Raw genomic sequence first — 26,862 nt, forward strand, 5'->3', positions numbered from 1 at the left:
GTGGTCTAGGTTCACAAAAAAAGGAAAAAAATTAATTAATGGATGCATTCAAATGTATAAATGCTGTTCTTTTAAATATATTCAAAGAACAATTAATTGAAATTGTAGTATTTACAATATTACTTTTACTGTAGTTCATTTAAATGCAGCAGACTTTCAAAAACAAACTTTTAAATGTTAGTGTTGGCATAAATAAATTTGAAACAAAAAAAAAAACGTCATCATGTCATGAGTACAGTAGTATGTTCTTTACTCATAAGTTATCACAAACACATTCACTTAAACACGTAATATGTGTCACATACAAAAGAAATCCAAAATGTTTCCCCCCCAAAAACCCTCCTTAGTTACAGAAACACAGCTACTATGCGGCTTTAACAAGTTCCAAAGTTTACACACTAAACGTCCCTTCACGGTCGACCGTCCTTGAGTACACAAGAGTGTGTGAACAGCTGGGTGTGTACTGGATTTGGCTACGGTATCTCAGCATGGGGCTGGACACGCTCCGATAGCTGCCTCACTGTGCAAACATGTTCAACCACACCAGAGTGTTCAGACGGTTGCAGTGCACATGTTCCACAAGTATTACTGCACATCGATGCAAAAGTTTTCACGCCTGCTAAGTCACAATCTACTCACTACGTCTTTCTAAGGCAACTTTATCAAGTGTCACATGATGCAGCATAACATCATCTCCTACTTGAGGCACTAAATTGTCCGACGTCTAAAAGAAGCAACGTAGTGGTTAAACCCCTTTCAAATGTTAATTCTAAGTCTAAACTGTACCATGTTAAATGTCAAAACTGACACAACGGTCCTACATTCAGTCATGCCGTCTGTGGGCTCAACAGACACCGACTGCAAAGGCAACAAATAAATGACATTCATTTTATACACAAATTGTCCCAAAAGCTAAGACTTAAGGACCAAAAGAACCTCTCATTTTATCCTCTCAGATATGCTTCCACCTTGTGGCCAAATATGGTATAAAACTAAATCTAAACCAATAAGACACATGGCATATGAACATAAAACAGCAAAGGACTTTTTATAAAACAGCATTAATTAGAGATTAAAAATCGTCTGAAGGTTGAATGCTTCAAAAGTAAAAAAAATAAATAATTAAATTTAAATCCCTTCCCGTTCATATATTGCGTTCTCACATTTGGTCAGAGATTTACCTGAAGTATTCAGGTAATCCAGATTTTTCACAGCATCTCTTTTCTCTCTGCATGTATAAGGTCCAGTGTACGAAGCCATTTGGAAGGAGGCCGCAAAAGCTCATGTTGGAAGTCTGCATGGTCCTGTGTGCAGCCGCAGCGCCCCCTGTCTGTGAAGAGCACTTAAAGTTCTGAATTCCAAAGGCATTGTGTGCGGACTGGCACTAGAAGTGTAGTGGTAAGTGAGTGTGTCGTAGTAGTGGTACTTGACCGGTTTACCGTCAGGATCATGAGCGAAAGGCCAGAAGCCGTACAAGTGGATCTCGTCACAAAAGCGTGTAGCCATGGTGTACATCAGGAGTCCGGTGGTGGGTCTTTTGATCTGGACGTGATTGGTCAGCCAGTACCTGAAAGAAAGTCAATGATTACTAATATAAGACTGACCATACAGTTGTCAGAATTTATTACACTCAAGTGCATACTTTCTTACAATTAGTATGATCTATATGGTAGTGCTTACTACCTTTTTGGGCCTTGAATGTATCAGTTGCGTTGCTGTCTATGCAGGGTCAGAAAGCTCTCGGATTTCATCAAAAAAAAAAAAAAAAAAACATGAATTGAAAACATTTGATGAACGAAGGTCTTATGGGTTTGGAATGACATGAGGGGGAGTAATTGATGGTATTTTCATTTTTGGCTGAACTATCCTTTTAATAAAATCTTTAGAAAAAAGAAAATCAGACATTGCTTTTCAAAAGTTTGAGATTGGAAGAGTTCAGGGTTTTTAAAAAGAAAACTCTTTTGCTCACCAAGGCTGTATTTATTTGTTCAAAAATATAGTAAAAAACGCATTCTTTTTGAAATAGCATTGCAATTTAAAATATTTAATACATTAAAAAAATTATTTATTCCTGTGAAGGCAAAGTTGAATTTTTAGCAGCCATTACTTCAGTTTTAAGTGTCACATAATCCTTCAGAAATCATTATAATATGCTGATTTGGTGCTCAAAATGTTAATTATTTTACCAAAATAAGAGAGATCATAAAGAACGCATGCTATTTTTTATTTAGTACTGACCTGAATATTATATTTCACATTTAAGATGTTTACATATAGTTCACAAGAGAAAATAAAAGTTGAATTTACAAAAAAAGAGAGAGAAAAAAAAAAAATGACCCTGTTCAAAAGTTTACATCCACTTGATTCTTAATATTGTGTTGTTACCTGAATGATCCACAGCTGTGCTTTTTTTGGTTTAGTGAGTTCCTTGTTTGTGCTTAACAGTTAAACTGAAAAAAATTTTGCTTCTTCAGAAAAATCTTTCAGGTCCCACAAATTCTTTGGTTTTTCAGCATTTTTGTGTATTTGGACACTTTTCAACAATGGCTGTGATTTTGAGATCCATTTTTTCACACTGAGGACAGCTGAGACACTCATATGCAACTATTACAGATGGTTCAAAAGCTCACTGATGCTCCAGAAGGAAAACAATGAAAACTTTTGAACAGAATGAAGACATGTACATTTTTCTTATTTTGTCTAAATTAGGGCTGGACGATATGGCAAAAATTTATATCACGATATATTTCTTAATTTCGGTCGATACGATATAATTCCGATATCGATATGGACATTAAAAAGCCTAAGGAAAAAATGCCGAGGACACACACAATGGATGTCTGTACCTACAAATGTCTGCAAACTGAATTTGCAAAGTCTATAATACCTCCAGGCTCCTCCTATTAAAATTATAATTTTTTAAAATAAAAACAGTGCAAAAAAAAAAAAAAAAAAGGTTCACTTTTTATTTGTATCTAGCCTTTACAAACAAGAAATGTGAAAAACTATCAAATAAATAAAACTCTCACTCAGCTTATTAACAATAATATATTTTCATTTAAACTAGAACAGGCTTATTTAATTGAGAGAACTGTGAATAATCTATACAAATATGTATGTCTTGACTGAAGACTAAATTAATTCCCTTAAAAATCGCTTAAAAAGGGGGAAAGAAATCATAATAAAAATTATGCCAGTAGGCCAACCTATTATTAATCCTCTTCCAGAAGGAGGTGCTGTTTCCCGCATTTTTCTGGTAACATTTGGACACAAAGTAGCGCAGTGGTCATGAATTACTTTATAAGGAATTATAGTAAAAATTAAATGAAAATGACAGAAACTTTTTTGAATACAGTAAAGTTTCCTTTTTAGACACATTAATAAAAATAAAAAAAATCGGGCCACATTTTGACTGTGAAACGTGCAGTGCTCATGTTTATTTAACGATGTCAAAGCCTTTTTGAAAATCTATTTGAAGCGGTCAGCGCTGATATTATGGCGAACATTTGCATGAACTGTGTATAACTTACCAATGTTTATCTGAACTTAAAAAGCCGAACCACTTCCACACCACTGAATTAGTCTTTCCTGTCTTATCAACAATATATATTATATATTATATATATATATATATATTAGTGATGGGCCGTTATCGGCGTTAACGTGCTGCGTTAACGTGAGACTCTTATCGGGCGATAAAAAAAATATCGCCGTTAATCTATTCTCAAAGTTGAGTTGGGAGCTGGGTCTAAACTACGTCAACTGCTGACTTTCACCTTGATATTTTAGCGCGGATGACGTATACCTAGTCGAATTGCACTGTAGGGGGCGAGAACGAGTCTTCAACTTCTGTGAAATTACCACATCAAATGAGACGTGCTGACATTGATGCAGTTAATGAAGCCGCTTCAGGGCAGGTGCGTTGCTAGACCCTTTTTACTGGGGCACGCGCCCCAGTGAAAATTTGCTGTGCCCCAGTAAAATCTCAAGTTTGACTTATAATTTACTTTGATAATCCCGAAATAAAGACATTAAACTATATGCAACAACTGAATTGACGCTTCTGAAAGCAACGCAGTTTAATGGAAGACTATGCACGCAGAAATGCGGCGTCTGTGTTTTTAACGGCAACGCGCACGTCGTGCAGCCTTTTGCGCAGAAGTACTTGGTTACACAAGTTTGTACAGGTAATTATGTTGTAAATGCAATTGTCAAGCAGTTTGTGATGCATTTTGGAAACAGGAGATGAGCGCCTGATCTAATGTGCCACCTGGCCCGTTCTCGAAGACTTCCTTTTAGTCATTATTTGGGTAGCACACATATTCTGAATGCCTTCATCAGAATTCAAATTAGCCATTTTAATCTAGATTAATTCCAAGATTTAATCTAGATTAATCTAGATTTTAAAAAATTATCTATGCCCACCCCTAATATATATATCGAAATATCGGAAATGGTTTTAAAACATACAACATACCCTAACTGCCAGTTAAAAGAAAGTTGTGTACACAGAGTTTACTAAAAAGAAAGTTTTTGAACAACTCACTTTCACTGTTTGAGTTTCCGCTCGCAGCCGTCTTGCCAGTCAAGAAGTGTCGATCTTTGAATGCGAATGAATCCATTGGATGAAATATTAGGCTTATATGAGGCTCTTTTTACAACTAGAAAGTTAATATTGTTTTTCACTTGCGACAAAACAACGAATTAGCCGTGCATTTATATGGAAATATGCTTTAGGAGCTATCCATCTTTACTCTCCTCACATTCGGAGATCGACACGTCTTGACTGGCAAGACGGCCGCGAGCGGAAACTCAAACAGTGAAAGTGAGTTGTTCAAAAACTTTGTTTGTGTGCACAGAGTTTACTAAAAAGAATGTTCTCAATGCTCAAGGTCATGTGTAGAGACCCAGGCGATACTTTGAGTAAAGTTTCATGGTGTGTCCGGCCATTGACCACAAAACGAAATCACGGTCAATCTCAAAAATGGCTTGTTTGTCGTAATCATGCTTTTAGATATAAGTTTGTCTCGTTTACAGTAAAAAAAAACAGCCCAGGTTGCATTTTGGCAATAGTTATCCTTCTTCGCGGGTGTCATCTTGTTCTGGCTCCAACTCTGGTTCAAACTGATATAGTTGCACAGATGTGTTTTCAAAGCTTCACGAAACCATTATTTCCCCAAATAAACCCTCAACTGTTGTCTAGGCAACACCCCATGTGCGTTGTAATGACACGCCCCACAGACCTGAGGGACGGGGTGAGCAGAGGTTCATATTTAAAGGGCCATGTACTGATATCGCTCGCTGAGAACAGAGCCATTTTTTTTTACACTACCATAGAGAATTTATCAAAGTATATTACAAACTTTTCATTAGGACCCTAAAGCATCATATTAACTTGTGGAAAATGGGCATCGGATGACCCCTTTAAGAATCAAGCATAGGTTAACTTTTTTATAAATTCAACAATTATTTTCTCTCGAGGACTATATATAAACGTAAAAAACATTATATATATACACACACAGTGTATATATACCTAAAATATAAATATATAAAATAAATATAAATATATATATATATATATATATATATATATATATATATATATATATATATAGAAACAAACAACAACAACATGCATTTTGTATAATCCCTCTTATTTTGGTAAAAGTCAACATTTCGCAGATGTAGATTCTGCAATGTCTATGTACATTTTTGACTTCAACTGTAAGAATGCGGATTAGTTTTTTTTTTAAAAACATTTATTCATAAAATTTATATTAAACAGTTGTGCTGCTTAATAATTGTGTGGTCTCTTTTTCAATTAAATGTGTCTTTGCTGAATAAAAAAAATGTTGATTCCTGCCAAAAAAAGACAAAAACTCTCACTTAAAACTTGAACAGTAGGTGTATAAGATTAAAAAAAAAAGTGCCAATTCAAATGTAACACGGGATTATAAAATCCTAAGTGTGTTAACAGCTAAGGTTACTAAAAAAAAGGAGCCTGAGCTTGGCTGCTGAATTTAGTTAAATCCCCTATTTAAAATATTCCTATGTTAAACTCGCCCACATCCAAACCTGACAGACGTGTAGCTCTTCCACGTTTAAAAGGAGGAGATCAGACAATTGAACAATGTCCATTAAGATGCACTGAACCCTCTCCAGTCCACTCACCCCTGAATAACCCTCACAATAGGGCTCTCTCTGTGTATACGTGAGGTGTCATTCATTCAGGACGGCTGAAGTAAAAAATGGGGCCTGGAGGAAAGGAATTTCAGATAACAAAGGGGATCCCATATCTTAAAGCTACATCTGGACTTTACATTAGGGCTGAGAAGATTTTTGATTCATTAGGGATTAAAAAAAAAGGTAATAATGGTAATAGTGAAATAACACACTAATAAGAGTTTTCCATTTCATAATATTTTAACCTGTACTTTATTCCTATGGTGGCAATGCTGAATTTTCAGCAGTCAGTACTCCAGTCTTCAGAAATCATTTTAATTTGAAGCTCAAGAGAAATTATCATCAGTGTTGGAAATTCTCTCTCTACATATTGAACAGTACTGTATCAAGTTAATACTCTCTCTGCTCTGCTGATGTAAATTATAGCGGCATTGATTCAGACCTATTCAAACTGGCAACTTTATGAAATTATGGTATCTGTGAATTATAAATTCAAAGAACCAGCTCATAAGAATCATTGTTTTGGCACGCATCCCACAAGGACAACTTAATATGAACTTTTTTTTTCCAAATTAAAGGAACCAAATATAAGAAATTTATTTCAGTTAATCATAAAATGGTCCTGACATGTCACTAGACATTAAGAAATCATGTTCATTTCAAATACTTATATCACTGACAACAGTGGTCCAGCCAGGATATTGTCATTTAAAAGTGAAAGTTGCAGCCCTCAACTGATGTTAATGTTGTCATGTTGCATTTTGGCTTGAGGCGCCACCCTCCAGCTATCTACCAATCACGAAGTCAGCAGAGTTTCGCCATCCGGGTTGCCAGCTCTGCTCTAGTTACATCTTCAGCTACAAACGTGTCGGATAAAACATGTGTAACGTTACGAAACCTAAAAGACCTCGTTATGAATCCAAAATAAGTCGTGACGAAGTCCGAAATAAAACAAGGATTTTTATAGTTCGTCCATGCTAAATGAGTTCATAAAAAGCTTTATATCGCACCACTAGCAGGGTATGAAAACAAATCTATGTTCTGACTGAAATGTGGTATTGCAGTACATCTTTATGAAATATTTGGCTAATCAGTTTATTTGGCTACCAGTTTTGGCCACAATCCTACATACGGTTCCTTTAAATGAAAGATCACTATGGAAGCCCATTTCTGCCACAGAATAAAAATAAAAAAAGGTTAATATGACTTTTTTCTTAGAATTCCGTGATGTAAACTCACAATTGCGAGAAATAAAGTCAGAATTGCTAGATAAAAACAGTTCTGACTTTTTTCCCTCACAAATGTGAGTTTATATCTCGCACTTCTGACTTTCTTTCTCAAAATTGTGAGATATGAACTCGCAATTGAGAGTTATGAAGTCAAATTTTAAGAGAAAAAAAATACTGTTCTCAGAATTGTGAGTTTATATCTTTCATTCGCAATTCTGAGAAATGAAGTCAGAATTGTGTAATGTAAACTTGCAGTTACATGTTATAAAGTCAATTGTGAGATATAAACTCGTAATTACGAGTTATAAAAGTAAAATGTTAAGGGGGAAAAAAAAAATACAGTCATGGCCAAAAGTTGAGAATTACATAAATATTGGAAATTGGAAAAGTTTTTATAATAGCAATTTGCATATACTCCAGAATGTTATGAAGAGTGATCAGATGAATTGCATTGTCTTTCTTTGCCATGAAAATTAACTTAATCCCGAAAAAAACTTTCCACTGCATGTCATTGCTGTCATTGAAAGACCTGCTGAGATCATTTCAGTAATCGTCTTGTTAACTCAGCTGAGAATGTTGACGAGCACAAGGCTGGAGATCATTATGTCAGGCTGATTGGGTTAGAATGGCAGACTTGACATGTTAAAAGGAGGGTGATGCTTGAAATCATTGTTCTTCCATTGTTAACCATGGTGACCTGCAAAGAAACGCGTGCAGCCATCATTGCGTTGCATAAAAATGGCTTCACAGGCAAGGATATTGTGGCTACTAAGATTGCACCTAAATCAACAATTTATAGGATCATCAAGAACTTCAAGGAAAGAGGTTAAATTCTTGTTAAGAAGGCTTCAGGGCGTCCAAGAAAGTCCAGCAAGCGCCAGGATCGTCTCCTAAAGAGGATTCAGCTGCAGGATCGGAGTGCCACCAGTGCAGAGCTTGCTCAGGAATGGCAGCAGGCAGGTGTGAGCGCATCTGCACTCACAGTGAGGCCAAGACTTTTGGAAGATGGCCTGGTGTCAAGAAGGGCAGCAAAGAAGCCACTTCTCTCCAAAAAAAAAACAAAAAACATCAGGGACAGATTGATCTTCTGCAAAAAGTATGGCGAATGGACTGCTGAGGACTGGGGCAAAGTCATATTCTCAGATGAAGCCTCTTTCCGATTGTTTTGGGCATCTGGAAAAAGGTTTGTCCGGAGAAGAAAAGGTGAGCGCTACCATCAGTCCTGTGTCATGCCAACAGTAAAGCATCCTGAGACCATTCATGTGTGGGGTTGCTTCTCATCCAAGGGAGTGGGCTCACTCACAATTTTGCTCAAAAACACAGCCATGAATAAAGAATGGTACCAAAACACCCTCCAACAGCAACTTCTTCCAACAATCCAACAACAGTTTGGTGAAGAACAATGCATTTTCCAGCACGATGGAGCACTGTGCCATAAGGCAAAAGTGATAACTAAGTGGCTCGGGGACCAAAACGTTGAAATTTTGGGTCCATGGCCTGGAAACTCCCCAGACCTTAATCCCATTGAGAACTTGGTCAATCCTCAAGAGGCGGGTGGACAAACAAAAACCCACTAATTCTGACAAACTCCAAGAAGTGATTATGAAAGAATGGGTTGCTATCAGTCAGGATCTGGCCCAGAAGTTGATTGAGAGCATGCCCAGTCGAATTGCAGAGCTCCTGAAAAAGAAGGGCCAACACTGCAAATACTGACTCTTTGCATAAATGTCAAGTAATTGTCGATAAAAGCCTTTGTGCTTGTAATTATATTTCAGTACATCACAGAAACAACTGACACAAAGATCTAAAAGCAGTTGAGCAGCAAACTTTGTGAAAACTAATATTTGTGTCATTCTCAAAACTTTTGGCCACGACTGTACTATGTTCTCAGAATTTTGAGTTTATATCTTTCATTCGCAATTCTTAGAAATGAAGTCAGAATTGTGTGATGTAAACTTGCAATTACATGTTATAAAGTCATAATTGTGAGATATAAACTCGCAAATTGCAAGTCATAAAGTAACTTTAAGGGGAAAAAAATACTATGTTCTTAGAATTGAGTTATATCTTTCATTCGCAATTCTGAGAAATTAAGTTAGAATTGGGTGATGTAAACTTACAATAACATGTTATAAAGTAAAAATTGTGAGATATAAACTTGCAATTCTGAGAAATGAAATCAGAATTGCATGATGTAAACTCGCAATTGCAAGTTACAAACTCACAATTTACTTTTTTCTCAGAAGTTCTTTCAGAATTTTCTTAGAATTATAAGAAAAAAAAAAGACAGAATTGCAAGTTTGCATCACGCAATTCTTGCAAATTGTGAGATAAAAAGTCGCAATTACCGTTTTTTTATTTTTTACCAAGTGGCAGAAATCGGCTTCCATAGATTCCTGACAAACTTTGACAAAAAAAAATACAATTTTTTCAAAATTTCATGTTAAATTCAATGTGTTATACTGTTCTTTGTAACTGTTTGTAAAATTATGGCAATGTAAAATACTGGAGATTCTCAAACAGTTTTTTTTTTTTCAGTTCAAAATGAGTGTATGCAGATAATGTAATTTTTAGATGAGATATTCCTTTATAAATGCACTACTTTTTTATCATTTGCACTACTACAGCATATTGTAATGGCATATTTTCCCTCAATACACCATTCACCGAACAGCTGTCTCTAACTTGACCTTTATTCTGGCCTCAGCAAACCCATGTTACACAGACAAATCTAAGAAAAGCCATCCTCGGCTAGGTGCATTGAAAGGATGGTGGATTCCAGCCACTTTGCTCTGAAGGAGGGCTGAATAGCAGACTTAAAATATGCAGAGGTCAATGAAAGAGGCAAAGGTTGCGCTATTTAAAGACAAGCAACTACAATTGAGCCCAGAGGGGCTTGAATTCATTGAGCGAACTAACAAAGACCTTCTGTAAAAAATACAGATATATAGATGCCGGTGTGCACTTAGTGTGCCCCCATGCTGTGGTCACTGAGTAGGATGTGAATGTATTGATGCCTGAACTATAAATAGTGAGAGGCTTGATACACCTGCTTCAGTGAGCATGGGTGTTGAGTAGGCTTAAATGCGCGGGCACGTACCCTCTGACAGCATGGAGCAAACGCAGGGAGGGGAAGGCGGTGCGGACGTTCACGGTATGCAGAAGAATTAGGCGGATGGCCCACTCCACTCGCTCCTCTCCTCCTTTAGCCATGAAGGCAGGGATCCACAGCACACTCCCGCTGAGGCTCTGTAGCCTGTGGACAAAGCGCTGCACCCACTCCTCACTGTTCAGGTCCTGAAAAGCACGCTGTACCACAGAAGGGTTCATAGTCACCAGACTGGTGCGTAGGCCCACGTCAGTCGCATACTCCTCCACTGGAGCCAGGTTACACCTTGGAAACACACACATATTCATATGGTCAGGTCTTAATATATTATCTCAAGTTAGTTCCTGTACATCAGGAGTGTTTCCTCTAAGGTCGTGTATGTTTATTCCATTGGCTGAGACTGATTTTAACTACACCCCTACATTTACGAGATACATGGTGAGTAGATACTATAGGCCCCATCATTTTGAGGTAAATGTGGTCAAAAGTCGGAAAATCTGTGTGTAACTTTAAGAAACGTCACTACCAAACGGCAATAAAGCAGTTTTTTGGGTGTTTTTCAGTTGTGTGCACAACTGTTTAGAACTGTGCTAGCTAACCATGTGCCGATTAGGTTCAAAAATATCTAAAATGGTCACTACTGAAACAGTCACGATCGAAACTTCACCAAATGAACAATGAAACAATTTTCCTTTTTTTTTTTTTTTTAGGAGTTATTTCATAAAATGTAGTTTTTATGTATGTGCAACTGTTCAGAACTTTGTTAGCTAACCATGTGCTGATTAGCATCTTTGAGCTAGGCTCAAAAGTATCTAACATTGTCACTACTGAAACATTTGGTGAAGTTTCAGAAGAGCCACCATTGTTTTTTGGGGAGTCATTCCACACAATTTATTTATGTGTAAAACTGTTCAGAACTGTGCTAGCTAAGCATGTGCTGATTAGCGTCTTTGAGCTGGGCTCAAAAGTATCTAACATTGTCACTACCAAAACATTTGGTGAAGTTTCAGAATTGACATCGTTTTTTTGGATGCCATGTCACAAAATTTAGTTTTGTTGTGTGTACAACTGTTCAGAACTGTGCTAGCTAACCTTGTGCTGATTAGCATCTTTGAGCTAGGTTCAAAAGTATCTAAAATTGTCACAACCAAAGCAGCCACAACAAAAACATTTGTTGACGTTTCAGAAGTGACAGCTTTGCTTTTTTGGGCGTTATTCCATAAAATTTAGTTTTTATGTATGTACAACGAACTGTGGTAGCTAACCATGTGCTGATTAGCATCTTTAAGCTAGGTTCGAAAGTATCTAAAATTGTCACTACCGAAACGATCATGTCATCATTGTTTTAGTAGTGACAAAAGGGAACAGCTTTAAATTCTTTATTTTGAGAATAACTCTAACAATAATTGTTTGAGAAACAATTTTTGTATCTTTTAGTATCTGAGCTAAAATTCTGTAATGTGATGTGGTCGGTACCAAAACATTATTGTCACTAGCAAAAATGTGCCATCATGACAAAAAACATGGGATGTTTTGTCAAAAATATAGTATACTGGATTATGAACGAAGATAGTACGATAGTGTTTGGTACAGCGTATATTTAAGCAAATAAATCCTTAACTTTGAAATCAGTATGTCTTTTACACAGAAATATTGGATTCAAAATACAACAAATCTCATAAATTACACTTGAAATATTGTTAAAAATTTATTTACCTCTGAATTTACCTCTTTTTTTAAATGGCAAAAAAAATTACATATTATTTAAATTAAATTTACAAAGTAGATGTAAGCAAAATCTGAATAGGCCAATATAACCCTTCTAATTATTAATGTTTCGGTAGTGACAAATTTGGGGAGAAATATTCCAAAACGTTCTGAAAATACAGTACAGACCAAAAGTTTGGACACACCTTGGAACCAAAGTTTTCTTTATTTTCATGACTATGAAAATTGTAGATTCACACTGAAGGCATCAAAACTATGAATTAACACATGTGGAATTATATACATAACAAAAAAGTGTGAAACAACTGAAAATATGTCACATTCTAGGTTCTTCAAAGTAGCCACCTTTTGCTTTGATGACTGCTTTGCACACTCTTGGCATTCTCTTGATGAGCTTCAAGAGGTAGTCACCTGAAATGGTTTTCACTTCACAGGTGTGCCCTGTCAGGTTTACTAAGTGGGATTTCTTGCCTTATAAATGGGGTTGGGACCATCAGTTGTGTTGTGCAGAAGTATATATAGAATTAAATATTTTATTGAATTAAATATAATTCCACATGTGTTAATTCATAGTTTTGATGCCTTCAGTGTGAATCTACAATTTTCACAGTCATGAAAATAAAGAAAACTCTTTGAATGAGAAGGTGTGTCCAAACGTTTGGTCTGTACTGTACAATATGAGAATTAACTGCACAATTACTAGAAATGTGTACTTTGGATATTCTACAATTTGCATATGCGTACACACAAAATTTGTGGAAAAATAAATACTTTGAAATTCTGACTTTGAACCAATTCTGTACATATGTTGACATATGGTCAAGCCTTAGTTTTCCTCATTAAGCTAGTAACAGGCTATCAACAGTAAACATATCTGAAGTTGATTTCACTCTGCATGCCTGCTTCAAAGAGACTACATTGCACCCATAACATACTCTACACAAATGTGTCAATGCACATCCTTCAAATAAGTGTTGCATTTTCGCCGTTGCCAAAAGGGGTGCGACAGCACATTAGACTAAACAGTCCTTCACAGTTATTTTCCTAGAGTGCAACAGCTGGGTTCTGAACGTAAAAATATGTTTAATTTCATTAAAGACAATACTTTCTGCAAGTTTGTTAATCTGTGGAAGGCGCTTTTGTTAAACTTCAACTATTTTTTAAATAATTATGTTCTTTGTGATTTGCTTGTCACAACATCTTTAATCCAATTATTTTATATTTCTTCCCTTGTAGTTCTTTCCCTCATTGAACCTGTTAAGCAGACAGTCTTGTACCTTATAGTCTAGTACTTTTTTGCTTTAAATCGAAATTGTGATTTAAAAGCCCTTCCAGACTATTGAGCATTAAGAGTGACATAACATTCATTAACAATGTGTCATAAAAAGAGCAAAAAGGTATGAATGAGTAAATGGCCTTCACTCCAGACTAGCATCGTTTTAAAACAAGTAATTTATCTTTATATAAACTACAGCATTAATACTACAGTCTGCATTATCTTCTCACATGCAGAATGCAGCAAGTGGCTTTTACAGCTCATCCCATCATTTAACTTCAAAAAAATCCATAAAGACACACAGAGGTGACTTTAAAGCAAATACTGAGCGCCGTGTTGGCATTATCATCTTGCCACAATACCTGGAAAACCTTTCAACACTGGCACCATGCCGACTGCCGAGGCTTAGCAGTCACGGTCACACTCCCACACAGTCTTGTCCTTGCCCAGCAGAAAAGCCATGCCAAACACACAGGAGGGATTTAAGTTCCTCCATTACTTAATCTTTGAGGATCTGTATGTCCCTGGACTGGGGCTGAATGACATTAATGTCCCAAGAGCACAGCTGGGCTTTTGAAGACTTATTAAGGGTTGGGAAAATTACACTTCTTGTGTATCACAAGAAGCACACCGCTGTAAATGTTTTTTTGTTTTTTTTTGTTTTTCTCCAAGCAAACAGCTTTCGGCTGTAGGCAGAGCGTTTTAAAGGCAAGTGAACTTGAGTCACTTTTAGAAGACAGCCTAATTATGTTTCCAGGGCTATGGCTTAGTATGACTTATACAAATGTCATATTGGCTCAGCTGGTCACTAATTGCAGTATGTATCACCCTTCAGTTCTGAAAGCCTTCCGACAGCATGAGTCAAGCCTGAATGTAATACTGACAGCTTTTCAAAAGTGTATTGTGTCGCATACAGATCGCAATCCGTTTGAAATCCAACCTTTTGTTTTTTAAAAAAAGCAAGTTTATTGCCTGCAGAGGATACAAACAGAACAAACAATTAATGTAAAAAATGTTTCAATTAACTAAATTAGCACCAGCCGAGCAAACATGCCACTCTGAGGTATTAAAGCGATAGTTCATCCAAAAATGAAAATTCTGGTCATTAATTACTAAACCCCGTGTTGTTCCAAATCCATAGGCCTTTGTTCATGTTCGAAACACAAATTAAGATTTTTTTCAATGACATCCAAGAGCATTCTGACCCTTTTTGGCATCTGTGCTTTCTGACATCAGTGGTTCAATCGTTATGTTATGAAACAAGAACTTTTTGTGCATTAAGAAAACCGAAACTCTTATGAATGTGCATTGGAAACTGACAGAGAAGAAGAAAATGTTGAATAAAGTTGTTATTTATGTTTTCTTTGCACACAAAGTATTTGCTTGGCTTCATAAACACGTGTAAGGAAAACCAATACTCTCGTGAATGTGCTTTGAAAACTGACATAGGAGGAGGAACTGTTAGTCGTTATTTTTGTTTTCTTGGTGCTCAAAAATTAATTGCGTAGCATCATAAATATGCGACAGGAAAAAAAATAATCTTGTGAACGTGCGTTGAATTATTTGTTTTCTTTGTGCACAAAAAAAATATAAAAATTAGGGGTGGGCATAGATTAATTTTTTTAATCTAGATTAATCTAGATTAAAATGGCTAATTTGAATTCTGCTGAAGGCATTCAGAATATGTGTGCTACCCAAATAATGACTTAAAGTCTTTGAGAATGGATCATAAAGCTCATAAAGCTGTTCTATGATAATTTGTTGATGAAAATAAATTGTTCAATTAGATGTACTTGTGTTTACTAACTAACTAACAATGAAATTATTTTTTCTACCTATTAGATTGTGTTTTTTTAACGTAAACATCTACCCAGCCCATTACATGTTACACCGTACTTTTATTTTGACAGGTTGCCGTGAAGTTTCTGTGTCATACAGTATATGATATGATGCTAGTTTTCTCAAATGAAACGGTAAAAGTGACACTCACAGCAGTTTGGGAGATTGAGTTTATCTGTTCATGTGAGATGAAAATGCCAAAAATTACCGGGAGCGTCACGTGTGTTTCAGTATGCGTGTAGTAAAAGCTCGTCTCCGCAATGCATACATACAGCTAGGCAAACGGAACATATCGGATTCATATTAAAACGGTCTTTTTGCATTTCAGTTTTCACATACACTAGTCCATATCGCGATTTGAATTAAGTGACTGACCAACATTTGATTTATGAATCCAAAAAACGACGAATTTACGTGGCATTTCGCTATAGTAGATTCTGTTTTCATGAATGGAGGACGACGTGATCCCGTCTGTGTTTTGGCGGAGGAGACTTAAACGCGCGACCATATTCTACAGTCTTCGGTATACATCCGCGTTAAACTATCAAGGTGAAAGTCATCATAGCTTGCGTAGTTTAGACCCAGCTCCCAACCCAAATTTGAGAATAGATTAACGGCGATATTTTTTTTATCGCGCGATAAGAGTTTCACGTTACGCAGCACGTTAACGCCGATAACGGCCCACCACTAATAAAAATATTGCGTAACTTCATAAAAACGTGTAAAGAAAACCAACACCGACATACAGCGCCATTGAGCTCCGGGCGTCCCGTGTTCGAATCCCGACTCGAAGACCTTTCCCGATCCCGATCCCGCCCCCTACCTCTCCCACTTCATTTCCTTCCTTTCTGATCTGTCCTAATCGCAATAAAAGGCAAAAATGGCAATAATAAATCTTAAAAAAAAAAACAAATAACTGACAGAAGAGGAGAAAAGTTACTTTCTCACAAAGTTGAATAAAGTTATTTTTGTTTGCTTTGCGCACACAAGTATTCACGTAAAAAACCAAAATTCTCCTGAATGTGCATCAAAAACTGACAAAAGAAAAGAAAATGTTGGATAAAGTTATTTTTGTTTTCTTTGCACACAAAAAGTATTTGCTTGGCTCCATAAACACGTGCAAGGAAAACCAATACTCTTGTGAATGTGCTTTGAAAACTGACATAGGAGGAGAAACTGTTAGTCGTTATTTTGTTTTCTTGGTGCACAAAAAGTATTCGCGTAGCCTTATAACATAAACATGCGTAAAGAAAACAAAAACTCGTCAACCTTGAAAACTGACATAGAAGAGAAGAAATTGTTGAATAAAGTCAGTATTTTAGTTTTCTTTGTGCACAAGAAGTAATTGCGTAGCATTATAAATATGCGTCAGGAAAAAAATGATCTTGTGAACGTGCGTTGAATAAAGTCGAGTTGAATTATTTTTGTTTTCTTTGTGCACAAAAAATATAAAAATATTGCGTAACTTCATAAAAACGTGTAAAGAAAACCAACACCGACATACAGCGTTGTTGAGCTCCGGGCGTCCCATGTTCAAATCCCGACTCGAGGACCTTTCCCGATCCCGCCCCCTACCTCTCCCACTTCGCTTCCTTTCTGATCTGTCCTAATCGCAATAAAGGCAAAAATGCCAAAAAATAAATCTTAAAAAACTGACAGAAGAGGAGAAAAAAAGTTACGTGAATAAAGTTATTTGTTTCGTTTGTGCACACAAGTATTCACGTAGAAAACCAAAACTCTCGTGAATGTCTCGTGAATAAAGTTATTTTGGGGGGGGGGGGGTATTTGTGCAGCTTCATAAACATGCGTAAAGAACACAAAAACTCTCAGGAATGCACAATGAAAACTGATACAGGACAAGAAATAGTTGAATAAAGTTGTTATTTTTGTTTTCTTTGCACACAAAAAGTATTTGCATAGCCTCATAATGTGTAAAAAAAAAAACTTGTGAATGTGCTTTAAAAACTGACAAAAGAGTAGAAAAAAAGATGGAAAAAGGTCGTTTTTGTTTTCCTTGCGCAAAAAAAAAAGCTCTCTGATCAGAAAGCTCAGATTTAATCAAAAATATCTTAAAATTGTGTTTTACATTTTTGGTGCTCCTTAATGCGCTTTAGTTTTCAGCCTCAGTTCAAGTGACACATGAACCCATCTATCTTTCTCTTTACTACTACAACACAAAATGAACATCAAAACGTAGGTGCTAGATAAGACCCTTCTTCCTCGGCTGGGATCATTTAGAGCCCTGTAAAGCTGCCTTTAAATTGCATTTAAATTGCATTTTGGAAGTTCAAACTTCTATGGGCATCATAGAATTCCACTATATGGAGAGAAATCCTCAAATGTTTTCCTCAAAAAACAATTTTTTTTGGAAAACATGAACATTTTGGATGACAAGGGGGTGAGTAAATTATTGGTAAATTTGTGTTATGGAAGTGAACTTCTCCTTTAAGTGAACGTTGGTTCCCAGGACATCTACAAGATGGATTAAAATGCTGATAAAGACAAGAAAAGATGAGACATAAACACATGACAATATGACTGAAATGTTAAAGTGTTAAAAACATATTTATTCTGTTACATCTAAAAAAAAATATTAATAATTTGGCACCTTATTTAGTTTCTCATAGGAGCCAGTGGCTCCTTAATTGATGTTTTGTCTTGAGCCCTGAATTGTGGCAGTTTAAAATAAGAAATAATGATGACACAGTGAGATAAAGTCATAGTTACAAGAAATAAAGACCAATTAATGAGAAATAGTGGCAATTGCACTTTCCCAATTACCTTTTTTTTCTTTTTCTTTTTTACAGTTATCACTTCAATAAATCTAGTGTTAAGGACCAAAAAAAAAAAAAAAATTTTATGGAACAAGACAAAAGAAAACATGTTTACCTAATGACGAAGTCATGTGAATCAATCTCTCTGCCGCAGCTGCTGTTCAGTAGTATCCCAGAGTTCCCTACAATGGCACATTGTTTGTAATGCTGGTTCTTCATAGGAGACACCGTCGGCAAAAGGTGGTACAGGTTCTCAGAGATGTTTGTGGTGCTCTGGCGGTCAAATATATAATGTATTACATCACCCGGTTTGAAGGTGCTCTTAAGAATTGAGATGTCCCTCTCAGCATCCAGGAACCTCAAAATGTTTTTCCTGGAAGGAAAATGAAAAATAATAACATACTTTATGAATGCTAAGGGATTAAAAATAGTGTTACCAGGGAACCACATACTTTAGAAATGCCATACTGTGTGTTTGAATAACTTCAAGCTGTACCTGATGAGGTTAGACAAGGTTCGGTTGAAAGTCCATTCAGGTGAAGATGAATTGCTGGTTCTGCTCTTTATGCCTGGCAGTGGAATCGGAGAAGAGACTTTGCTCTTTCTACAGGTGACTAGAGAAGTAGGAGCAGCATTCAGGACTGAATTCCTGATGGAGAAACATGAAAAACATGTTTATGTGCACGTCTACAAAACATCACGGTTAGACACAGCTACAAATAATAACATCTGGCAGCTCAAAATGTATTTTGCTAAACCATGTAATAAATTCTTGAAACCCTGATGAATCATTAATGTGAAAAAGAGGTCCCACCTTATATTAGTGTAGTTAATGTTTTAAAAATGTTCATATGTGACCCTGGACCACAAAACCAGTCTTAAGTCGCTGGGGTATATTTGTAGCAATATCCAAAAATACTTTGCATGGGTCAAAATTATAGATTTTTCTTTTATGCCAAAAATCATTAGGAAATTAAGTAAAGATCATGTTCCATGAAGATTTTTTGTAAAATTCCTACTGTAAATATATCAAAATGTATTTTTTGATTGGTAATATGCATTGTTAAGAACTTAATTTGAACAACTTTAAAGGTGATTTTCTCAGTGTTTTGATTTTTTTGCACCCTCAGATTCCTGATTTTCAAATAGATGTATCTCGGCCAAATATTGTCCTATCCTAACAAACCATACATCAATAGAAAGCTTGTTTATTGAGCTTTCATGTGTGTGTACATCTCAGTTTTGTAAAATGTAACCTTACGACTGGTTTTGTGGTCCTGGGTCACACTTGTATTGCAAAACACTTTTGCTGCTATTGAGGTGGGATATCGATAAAGTTAGAGACAGGTTTGGTGTTATGAGCGAGTTTAATGGTGGGTTAAAGTGTAAGGAATGGGTCAAGTGTAATTACGTGCAGGTATTTGTTAAAATATAAGTACAGTACAATGTAAAAACATGTACGTAAACGATAATTGCATTGTTTCAAATCACTAATATAAATGTAATAGTAAAGGCCTCCTAATATAAAGATTTTGTGTTTAAATCATTAACATTCAAATAAAAAGAAAATGGAATACATTTAAAATGTCTTGCTTTTTAGGGTCTCAAGGGCTAAACAACAGCACTGAGAAACAGACTTTAAAATGTGGTTGTAAGCATCAGTGCCATTTTCTCTTGAAAACACCATAAATCATAAATGATACAACAAATCAGATTACAAACCTGTTGGATTGAAGGACAAAGCTTTTTAAGTGAAACTTCTGTGAATCTTCAATGTTCCTAAGAGCAGAAGGCATGAAATATTCATAATCATTATCCAGTAATATGACCATTAATAATGCTCTCTGAGTAGATAATTGAGGTAAAGGCAATTAGACCCTGGACTGGAAAAAATATATGAAATTGAATTATGATGATGTTTATTTAAGATCTAATAAGAGCCATTGCACTTTGAAACTCTTCAGAATATTTAGATGGTACAAAGACAAGGTTATGTTAGCATGTTTTAACTCACTAAACTCGTGTGTTATTGATTAATCATTTCATATAAAGTGGTGCAAAATGGTGCAAAACTTTTACCACGATCCTTCTATTATCTATTGAAACCAACAATATTTAAAAAAAATAAGTAAGCTTATTATATACATTTTTTCATGTCACTCCAGAAATGTTTTAGTCCATTACCTAAGACTGATAATAACTACACCCCTAAATTTATGATCACAAAATATTCCTGTCATTCTCTTTCATAGCTACAAGGTGCAAATAGACAGGCCCAATCATTTTGAGGTAAACTTGTTCAAAAGTCTGAGAAATTTGTGTGTAACTTCAAGTAATGTCACTACCGAAACAACTTAAAAGGGACATCTTTGTTTTTTGGGTGTTATTCCATAAAATTTAGTTTTCAATATGTTTACCACTGTTCAGAACTGTGCTAGCTAACCATGTGCTAATTAGCATCTTTGAGCTAGGTTTAAAAGTATCTAAAATTGTAACCAAAACAGTCACTACCAAAATATTTGGTGGCATTTCAGTAGTGACATGTTTTTGTGGGGTGTTATTCCATAGAATTTAGTTTTTATGCATGTACATCTGTTCAGAGCTGTGCTAGCTAACCATGTGCTGAATAGAATCTTTGAGGTAGGTTCAAAAGTTTCCAAAATTTTCACTACATAAAAAAAAAAAAAAAAGTCAACATTTGGTGGCGTTTTGGTTTTTTGGGTGTTATCCCATCAAATTTTCACTACCGAAACATGTTATCATTGCTCCGGGTGTGTGTTCACGGTGTGTGTGTGTTCACTACTGTGTGTGTGCACTTGGATGGGTTAAATGCAGAGCACAAATTCCTAGTATGGGTCACCATACTTGGCCTCACGTCACCTCCTTTCCTTTCCTTTCCTTTCCTTGTTTCGGGAGTGACAAAAGGAAACACATAATCTATAATTTGGAGGAAATAAGCAATTTTAATACAGTTATGCAAATGTTTGTATTTTAGTATGTTTTTAGTAGTGTTATAATATGCAAGTTAAAATTCTGTAATGTGACGTGGTCACTACCAAAGCATTACCGTCACTACTGAAACATGGGATGTTTTGTCAAAAATTAAGTATACTAAATTATCAGCCATGATGTTAGGAGTTTTTGGTTAAGTGTATATTCAAACTAATGAATCCTTAATTTTGAAATAAGAACAACTTTTTGCCTTTTACAAAGCAAAATTTGATTTAAAATACAACAAATCTCAAAGATTACATTTGAAATATTGTAAAAAATTGAATTATTGATTTACCACTGAAAATTTTTTATAAAAGTGCAAGAAATATACATTTACAATGTAGATGTGAGCTAAATCTTAACAGGTCAATATAACCCAATTCTTATTAAATTATATATTACTGTGTTTCAGTAGTGACAAATTTGAGGAGAGGATAAATATTCCAAAACCTTCTCAAAATACAATATGACAATTAACTGCACAATTACTAGAAATCTGTACCTTGGATATTTTTTTCAAGATGTTTCCAACTGTAATGGCCCATATACTAAAACCCAATAGTATACTCACCCTCAGGCCATTGAAGATGTAGATGAGTTTGTTTCTTTATCAGAACTGATTACTTGTGGATTATTGTGACGCTTTTATCAGCGGTTTGGACTTTGATTCTGATGGCAACCATTCACTGCAGAGGATCCTTTGGTGAGCAAGTGATAAAATGCCAAATTTCTTCAAATCTGTTCTGAAGAACAAACAAACTCATTTACATCTTGGATGGCCCTGTGGGTGAGCAAATGTTCATTTTTGGGTAAACTATTCCTTTCAAGCATAACGGCAAGGATAATGGATAACTGACATCCTGCCGTTCACACCACCTCTACCAGCTGGGTGCCCCTTCAAAGCAGTTAAGGACAGGATAGCATTGTCTCCTTGAGCAAATCAGTTCTATTTGTCTACCACTCACTGTAACGTTCTCCACGTCTCCCCCAAAGTCATGGCTACGTGCATTATTAAGCAGACAGAGCCCAGATCTCTTAAAATTCTGGGGAGCAGCTTCAAATGCAGATTTAATGGTGGTGTTGCTTCAAAGCGCTTATAACTGCTCAGAGATATACCCCTTAGATGCTTTGTTTGATATGGAATTATATTCTAAATTGCGATAAATTACAAATCTCACCAATAACTTAAGCAAAAATTAGATCATAAGCATCGCCTAATGCCTTGTGACAGCTAGTAAATGAGGTGTGAAATTTCCAAATTGGGATTTTACAATTATATTTTGTCTCTGGGATATTTTGGTTTAGCAAATACGAGGGAGGAAATATTCCCTTTCCATGCTTAATGGATAAATTGTAATCACCGCAGCAGAAATGTGAAATACAATCTCATGGTACCACGCAAACAAGCCAAATACTTTGCATAAAATGTCAAATGTGGCAACTCAAAGCATGATCCATTTATAAATTAAGCACTGTATGCACATCGCACTTGTGTTTGAGTGTTGTTTTCGCATGCAATTAATCCATCCACACACAAACATTCTTCTCGCTCAAGAGCTTTAAAGTGTATGTCCCGAGACAGCTAGATTTTGCAATTATGTAAGCCCGAGGATTTCTGCTACGGGGTTCAATTATAGCTGAGGAAAGGCAAACTGTTCATTTTTGTCTCCAGGCTGTAGCTTTAAAGTCACAAATCAAACAGTAATCCCCTAGCTGCCACAAACCACAGATCAGACTGTCTTTTCACTTGCCGTGAATGGGCGCAAACAGAACACACTCCAGAGTAGAACAAAACCACAAACCAACAGCCATCCGTTACAGAGCACCAGGGTCAGCTGCATTTATCCGATGACTCTCATACAAGGTTTCACACTCAGCAAAGTCTGAAGCACTCGTTTAGAGACGGGCCAAGCATTAATAATCAGAGACTTCAAATTTTATACAATATTCAGCTAAAATGTGTTATCGCTTACTCCGAATAGATAAAAGATGAACTTTAAAAGCTTCAGATTTTACAGAACTACTTTGTGATAGCAGACATGTGAGCAGTTCCCTCAAATTGAAGTATTCGCATACACAGGCTGTGGCTTCGCAAACAATAGTCCTCGGGACAACACATTGTCTCCCTCTTTTGACTTAGACACAGTATTACCCTCTTTGATGAAAGACCAAACCAATCCTGCAGGAAAACACAGTTTAGAATGTAGTCTGTGTTTTAGAACATTGTAGCTGGCCCAAAACGGTTATTAGCTGGTCCAAGGTGGTCATTAAGTTGGCAAGGTGGGAAATCATCTTGGAACAGCAACAAATCAGGCTGGTTTTTGGAATATGGTAGCTTGTCAGACAGCTTAGACCACCTAATGACCAGCTTGGACCAACTAGAGAGCTGTTAGGCTATTTTCCAAAAGCTCCGTTTCACAGCTTCCTCTAGAAGAGAAAAAAAAAAAATACACAAAATATTTTTAGGTAGATAAAATGAACAGCTCTCTGGTATTTTCTGTATATTCATAGCCACTGGTTTAATACGCAGCTCAGGCTAGTCCTAAATGGACTGTCCATTGTTTGGGCTTCTACAAAGTCTCTCCTGAGACAATCAAAGCACGGAGGACAATGTCCGAAACATAAACAGCACATAAACACAAACAGAGCGCACTGAAACAACTAGGAAGACCAAACAAGAATGCGATATATTCCTCTGTATTGTTTATTGTACGTAATCGAATTTACTTACGCGATTTCTTCCTCCACTTCCGATATATCAGCTATAATCACAAATATAACCAGGGCTGTCCCGATTCCAAACATCAGTATTCGGAATTCAAAAGACATGACTTGAGCGATATGTGCGATTCTACAGATGCGTTTAACTATAAGAGCAATAGAAATCTGTTTCTTCTTTCACACTGCTTCCTTACGCACGGCAGCACATGTAATGTTCCTCCGTCTCCTCGACAAAGCCGGACCATTCTAACTGCCCGTGCAGGTTACCGAACAGTTGTCTGCATTAAATATCGCGTCCATCAGCTTCTTCCACCTTACGAAAGTAGTGTAGAGATGAGGCAAACGTGAACGTCCTTTCTTCTCTTCTACTCCTTGCCGTTACTCCTCGGAGAGATCTGGTGGGTGGCAGTTCCCTTGAAACTTTGCCTGCAAGGTGCATAAGCTCACATATGAATGTTATGCATTCGGCTTAAGCCGCGTAATTGGCATTTAGAGGAGGCAGAAGGCGTGGATTTGAAATTGAATATGAAATATGATTCCCCCTCTCCGTCTTGCTCTCTTTGTTTCTATTTGACAAAGACACAGACGGTGAGGACTTTCCATTGACTTCTGCTGTTTTTATATTGAGCTAATGGTCTTCTCCAACCTCTAATTCTAAAACCTTGTCCTAACCAGGTGCGACGCGACAGGGTTACAGCGGCAAGCCATTAGTCTGTCCACAATGAACCTGAAACAGCTGCACGACGCGACATAATCAATCACAAATCACAGCCAATCACAACAGTTCCCTCCGTCTGCACAACGTAAAACACCTTTTATTTTCACGACTTTCGTGCTGTTTTTTGGGTGGCATAGTTTTCAGAATTTTCTTTGTGGAACTTTATTTGTTACATAATAGGCTATCCTATATTTCTCAGTGTCTAAAATCAGCCTCACCTCAATCATGTTTAATGTTTAAAGGGATAGTTCATCAAAAAAAAATTAAATTCTGTCATTATTACTCACCCTCATGTGGTTCCAAACCTATAAGACCTTCGTTCATCTTTCGGAACACAAATTAAGATATTTTTGATGAAATCTGACAGCTTTTTGACCCTTCATAGAGACAGCAATGCAACTACCACCTTCAAGGCCCTAAAAAGTAGTAAGGACATTGTTAAAATAGTCCATTAAAAATAATTTGTTATCATATCCACCCTATTTTAATGTAAGCGCTATAAGGCATTTAAGCACATATGAAAAAAGATATTACATATTATTTAGCAGGCCTTTAAATCAATGATTAAAAAAGCATTTTTGGCAAATACAGATAATTTGACATAGAAATATGTTGTTGTTTTTTTCATTTATAACTGTTACAGCACCAGCTGTTGTCTGATCACCAGGTTTTGTGAAGTTGTGAGTTTTCATTTAGGCTTTATAGACCCCATTATCGCTTACCAAAGGGCAAATTAAACTATTTATTATTTATCTATTTATTGAGAGTCCAGAGAATTGTACTGCAGTGGTTTTTCCTAGATTGGCTGAAAAACCTAAGACTAGTTCGGAAAAGTTTACATTTTTCTCAATCCTTTAACAAACTGTCTCCAGTCTGTAGCTTTAAAGTCACGAATCAAACAGTAATCCCCTAGTTGCCACAAACCACAGATCAGTCTTTTCACTTGCCGTGAATGGGCGCAAACAGAACACACTCCAGAGTAGAACAAAACCACAAACCAACAGCCATCCGTTAGAAAGCACCAGGGTCAGCTGCATTTATCCGATGATTTTCATACAAGGTTTCACACTCAGCAAAGTCTGAAGGACTCGTTTGAAGACGGGCCAAGCATTACTAATCAGAGATTTCAAGTTTTATACCATATTCAGCTGAAATGATTCTAAAATGTGTTATCGCTTACTCTGAATAGATAAAAGATGAACAGATTTTACAGAACTACTTTGTGATAGCAGACATGTGAGCAGTTCCCTCAAATTGAAGTATTCGCATACACAGACTGTGGCTTTGCAAACAATAGTCCTCGGGACAACACATTGTCTCTCTCTTTTGACTTAGACACAGTATTACCCTGTTTGAAAGACCAAACTAATCCTGCAGGAAAACACAGTTTGATTGACACCAGTGGTTCTAGAGGCAAAGTTGTTCAGAATGAGGAGGTCAATCATATGATACGAATATCATGTGCATGTGTGAAAATCCACGCAATATACAATAATTTCTGCCTTAAAAAAAATGTCACCACCAAGTGGCCGATTTCTTTTCAAATTTATTACAGACCTTTAGGGGCGCAAGTCAAACAGGCCCACCTAGCTTTATTCAGATCGACCCCGTTAACCTTAGTCTTAGTCTAATAGGTGCTCAAAGTTCATCGGCCAATGGCGGCCATGTTTTTTGAGATACACAAATGTCCTTATAGCCACTTGTGGCACGTTGGATCAAGAGCATACTGATTTTCACATCAATCGGGAAAAACGATTGCGTAGTTATGGACATTTTTATGTTTTTTCCCCTCTTATAGTGTCACCAAGTGGCCAAGCTTTATTACTTTTTTCATGTGACCTCAGATTCGTCTCTTACATACGTGTTGTGAGTTTGGTGAAGATATCTCATTCTGTTTAAAAGTTATAGCTGTTTTAGTAAAGGCAACCATACCCCTTTCGAATGTTTTGGCATCCCTTTGCGAAGGAGAGACAAAAGTTAACTTTTTTCTTGATAATTATTGATATTTACTCTCCCATGAAGAATCTTTGGTTTGGTTCCGATCGGGCGAAAAATCTAGGACTAGTTCACAAAGTTCAGGTTTATCAAAAAATGCAAAATACCTGAAAAATTCGATAGGGTCACGTACGAATCCGAGGCACGCGTTTTGTCCAGTGTGAGCAAAGGATTCCAATGACATAAGACATTTTGATCGTTATAGTGCCCCCATCAGGCTGATTGGTCTGAGCCTTGGTGACATTGTAGACGGTGGGAGTACCATTCCTCCAAGTATCAAGTCTCTACAACTT

The 26,862-nt window shown here is 36.4% G+C and overlaps 1 protein-coding gene across 1 annotated transcript; it reads right to left on the reverse strand.

The window, feature by feature from the left end:
* Nucleotides 1–250: 250 nt before the first annotated feature.
* On the reverse strand, nt 251–24,482 carry st8sia2 (ST8 alpha-N-acetyl-neuraminide alpha-2,8-sialyltransferase 2). Its single transcript, XM_073850424.1, has 6 exons — nt 23,867–24,482; nt 19,864–19,920; nt 18,638–18,790; nt 18,257–18,514; nt 10,516–10,809; nt 251–1,567 (listed from the first exon to the last, which is right to left on the reverse strand). Exons 1-6 carry the CDS (start codon nt 23,962–23,964, stop codon nt 1,282–1,284), a joined length of 1,146 nt encoding a protein of 381 aa, XP_073706525.1. The 5' UTR covers nt 23,965–24,482; the 3' UTR covers nt 251–1,281.
* Nucleotides 24,483–26,862: the final 2,380 nt, after the last annotated feature.

Source organism: Garra rufa, chromosome 11 (assembly GCF_049309525.1).
Source record: "Garra rufa chromosome 11, GarRuf1.0, whole genome shotgun sequence".
Lineage (NCBI taxonomy): Eukaryota > Metazoa > Chordata > Actinopteri > Cypriniformes > Cyprinidae > Garra > Garra rufa.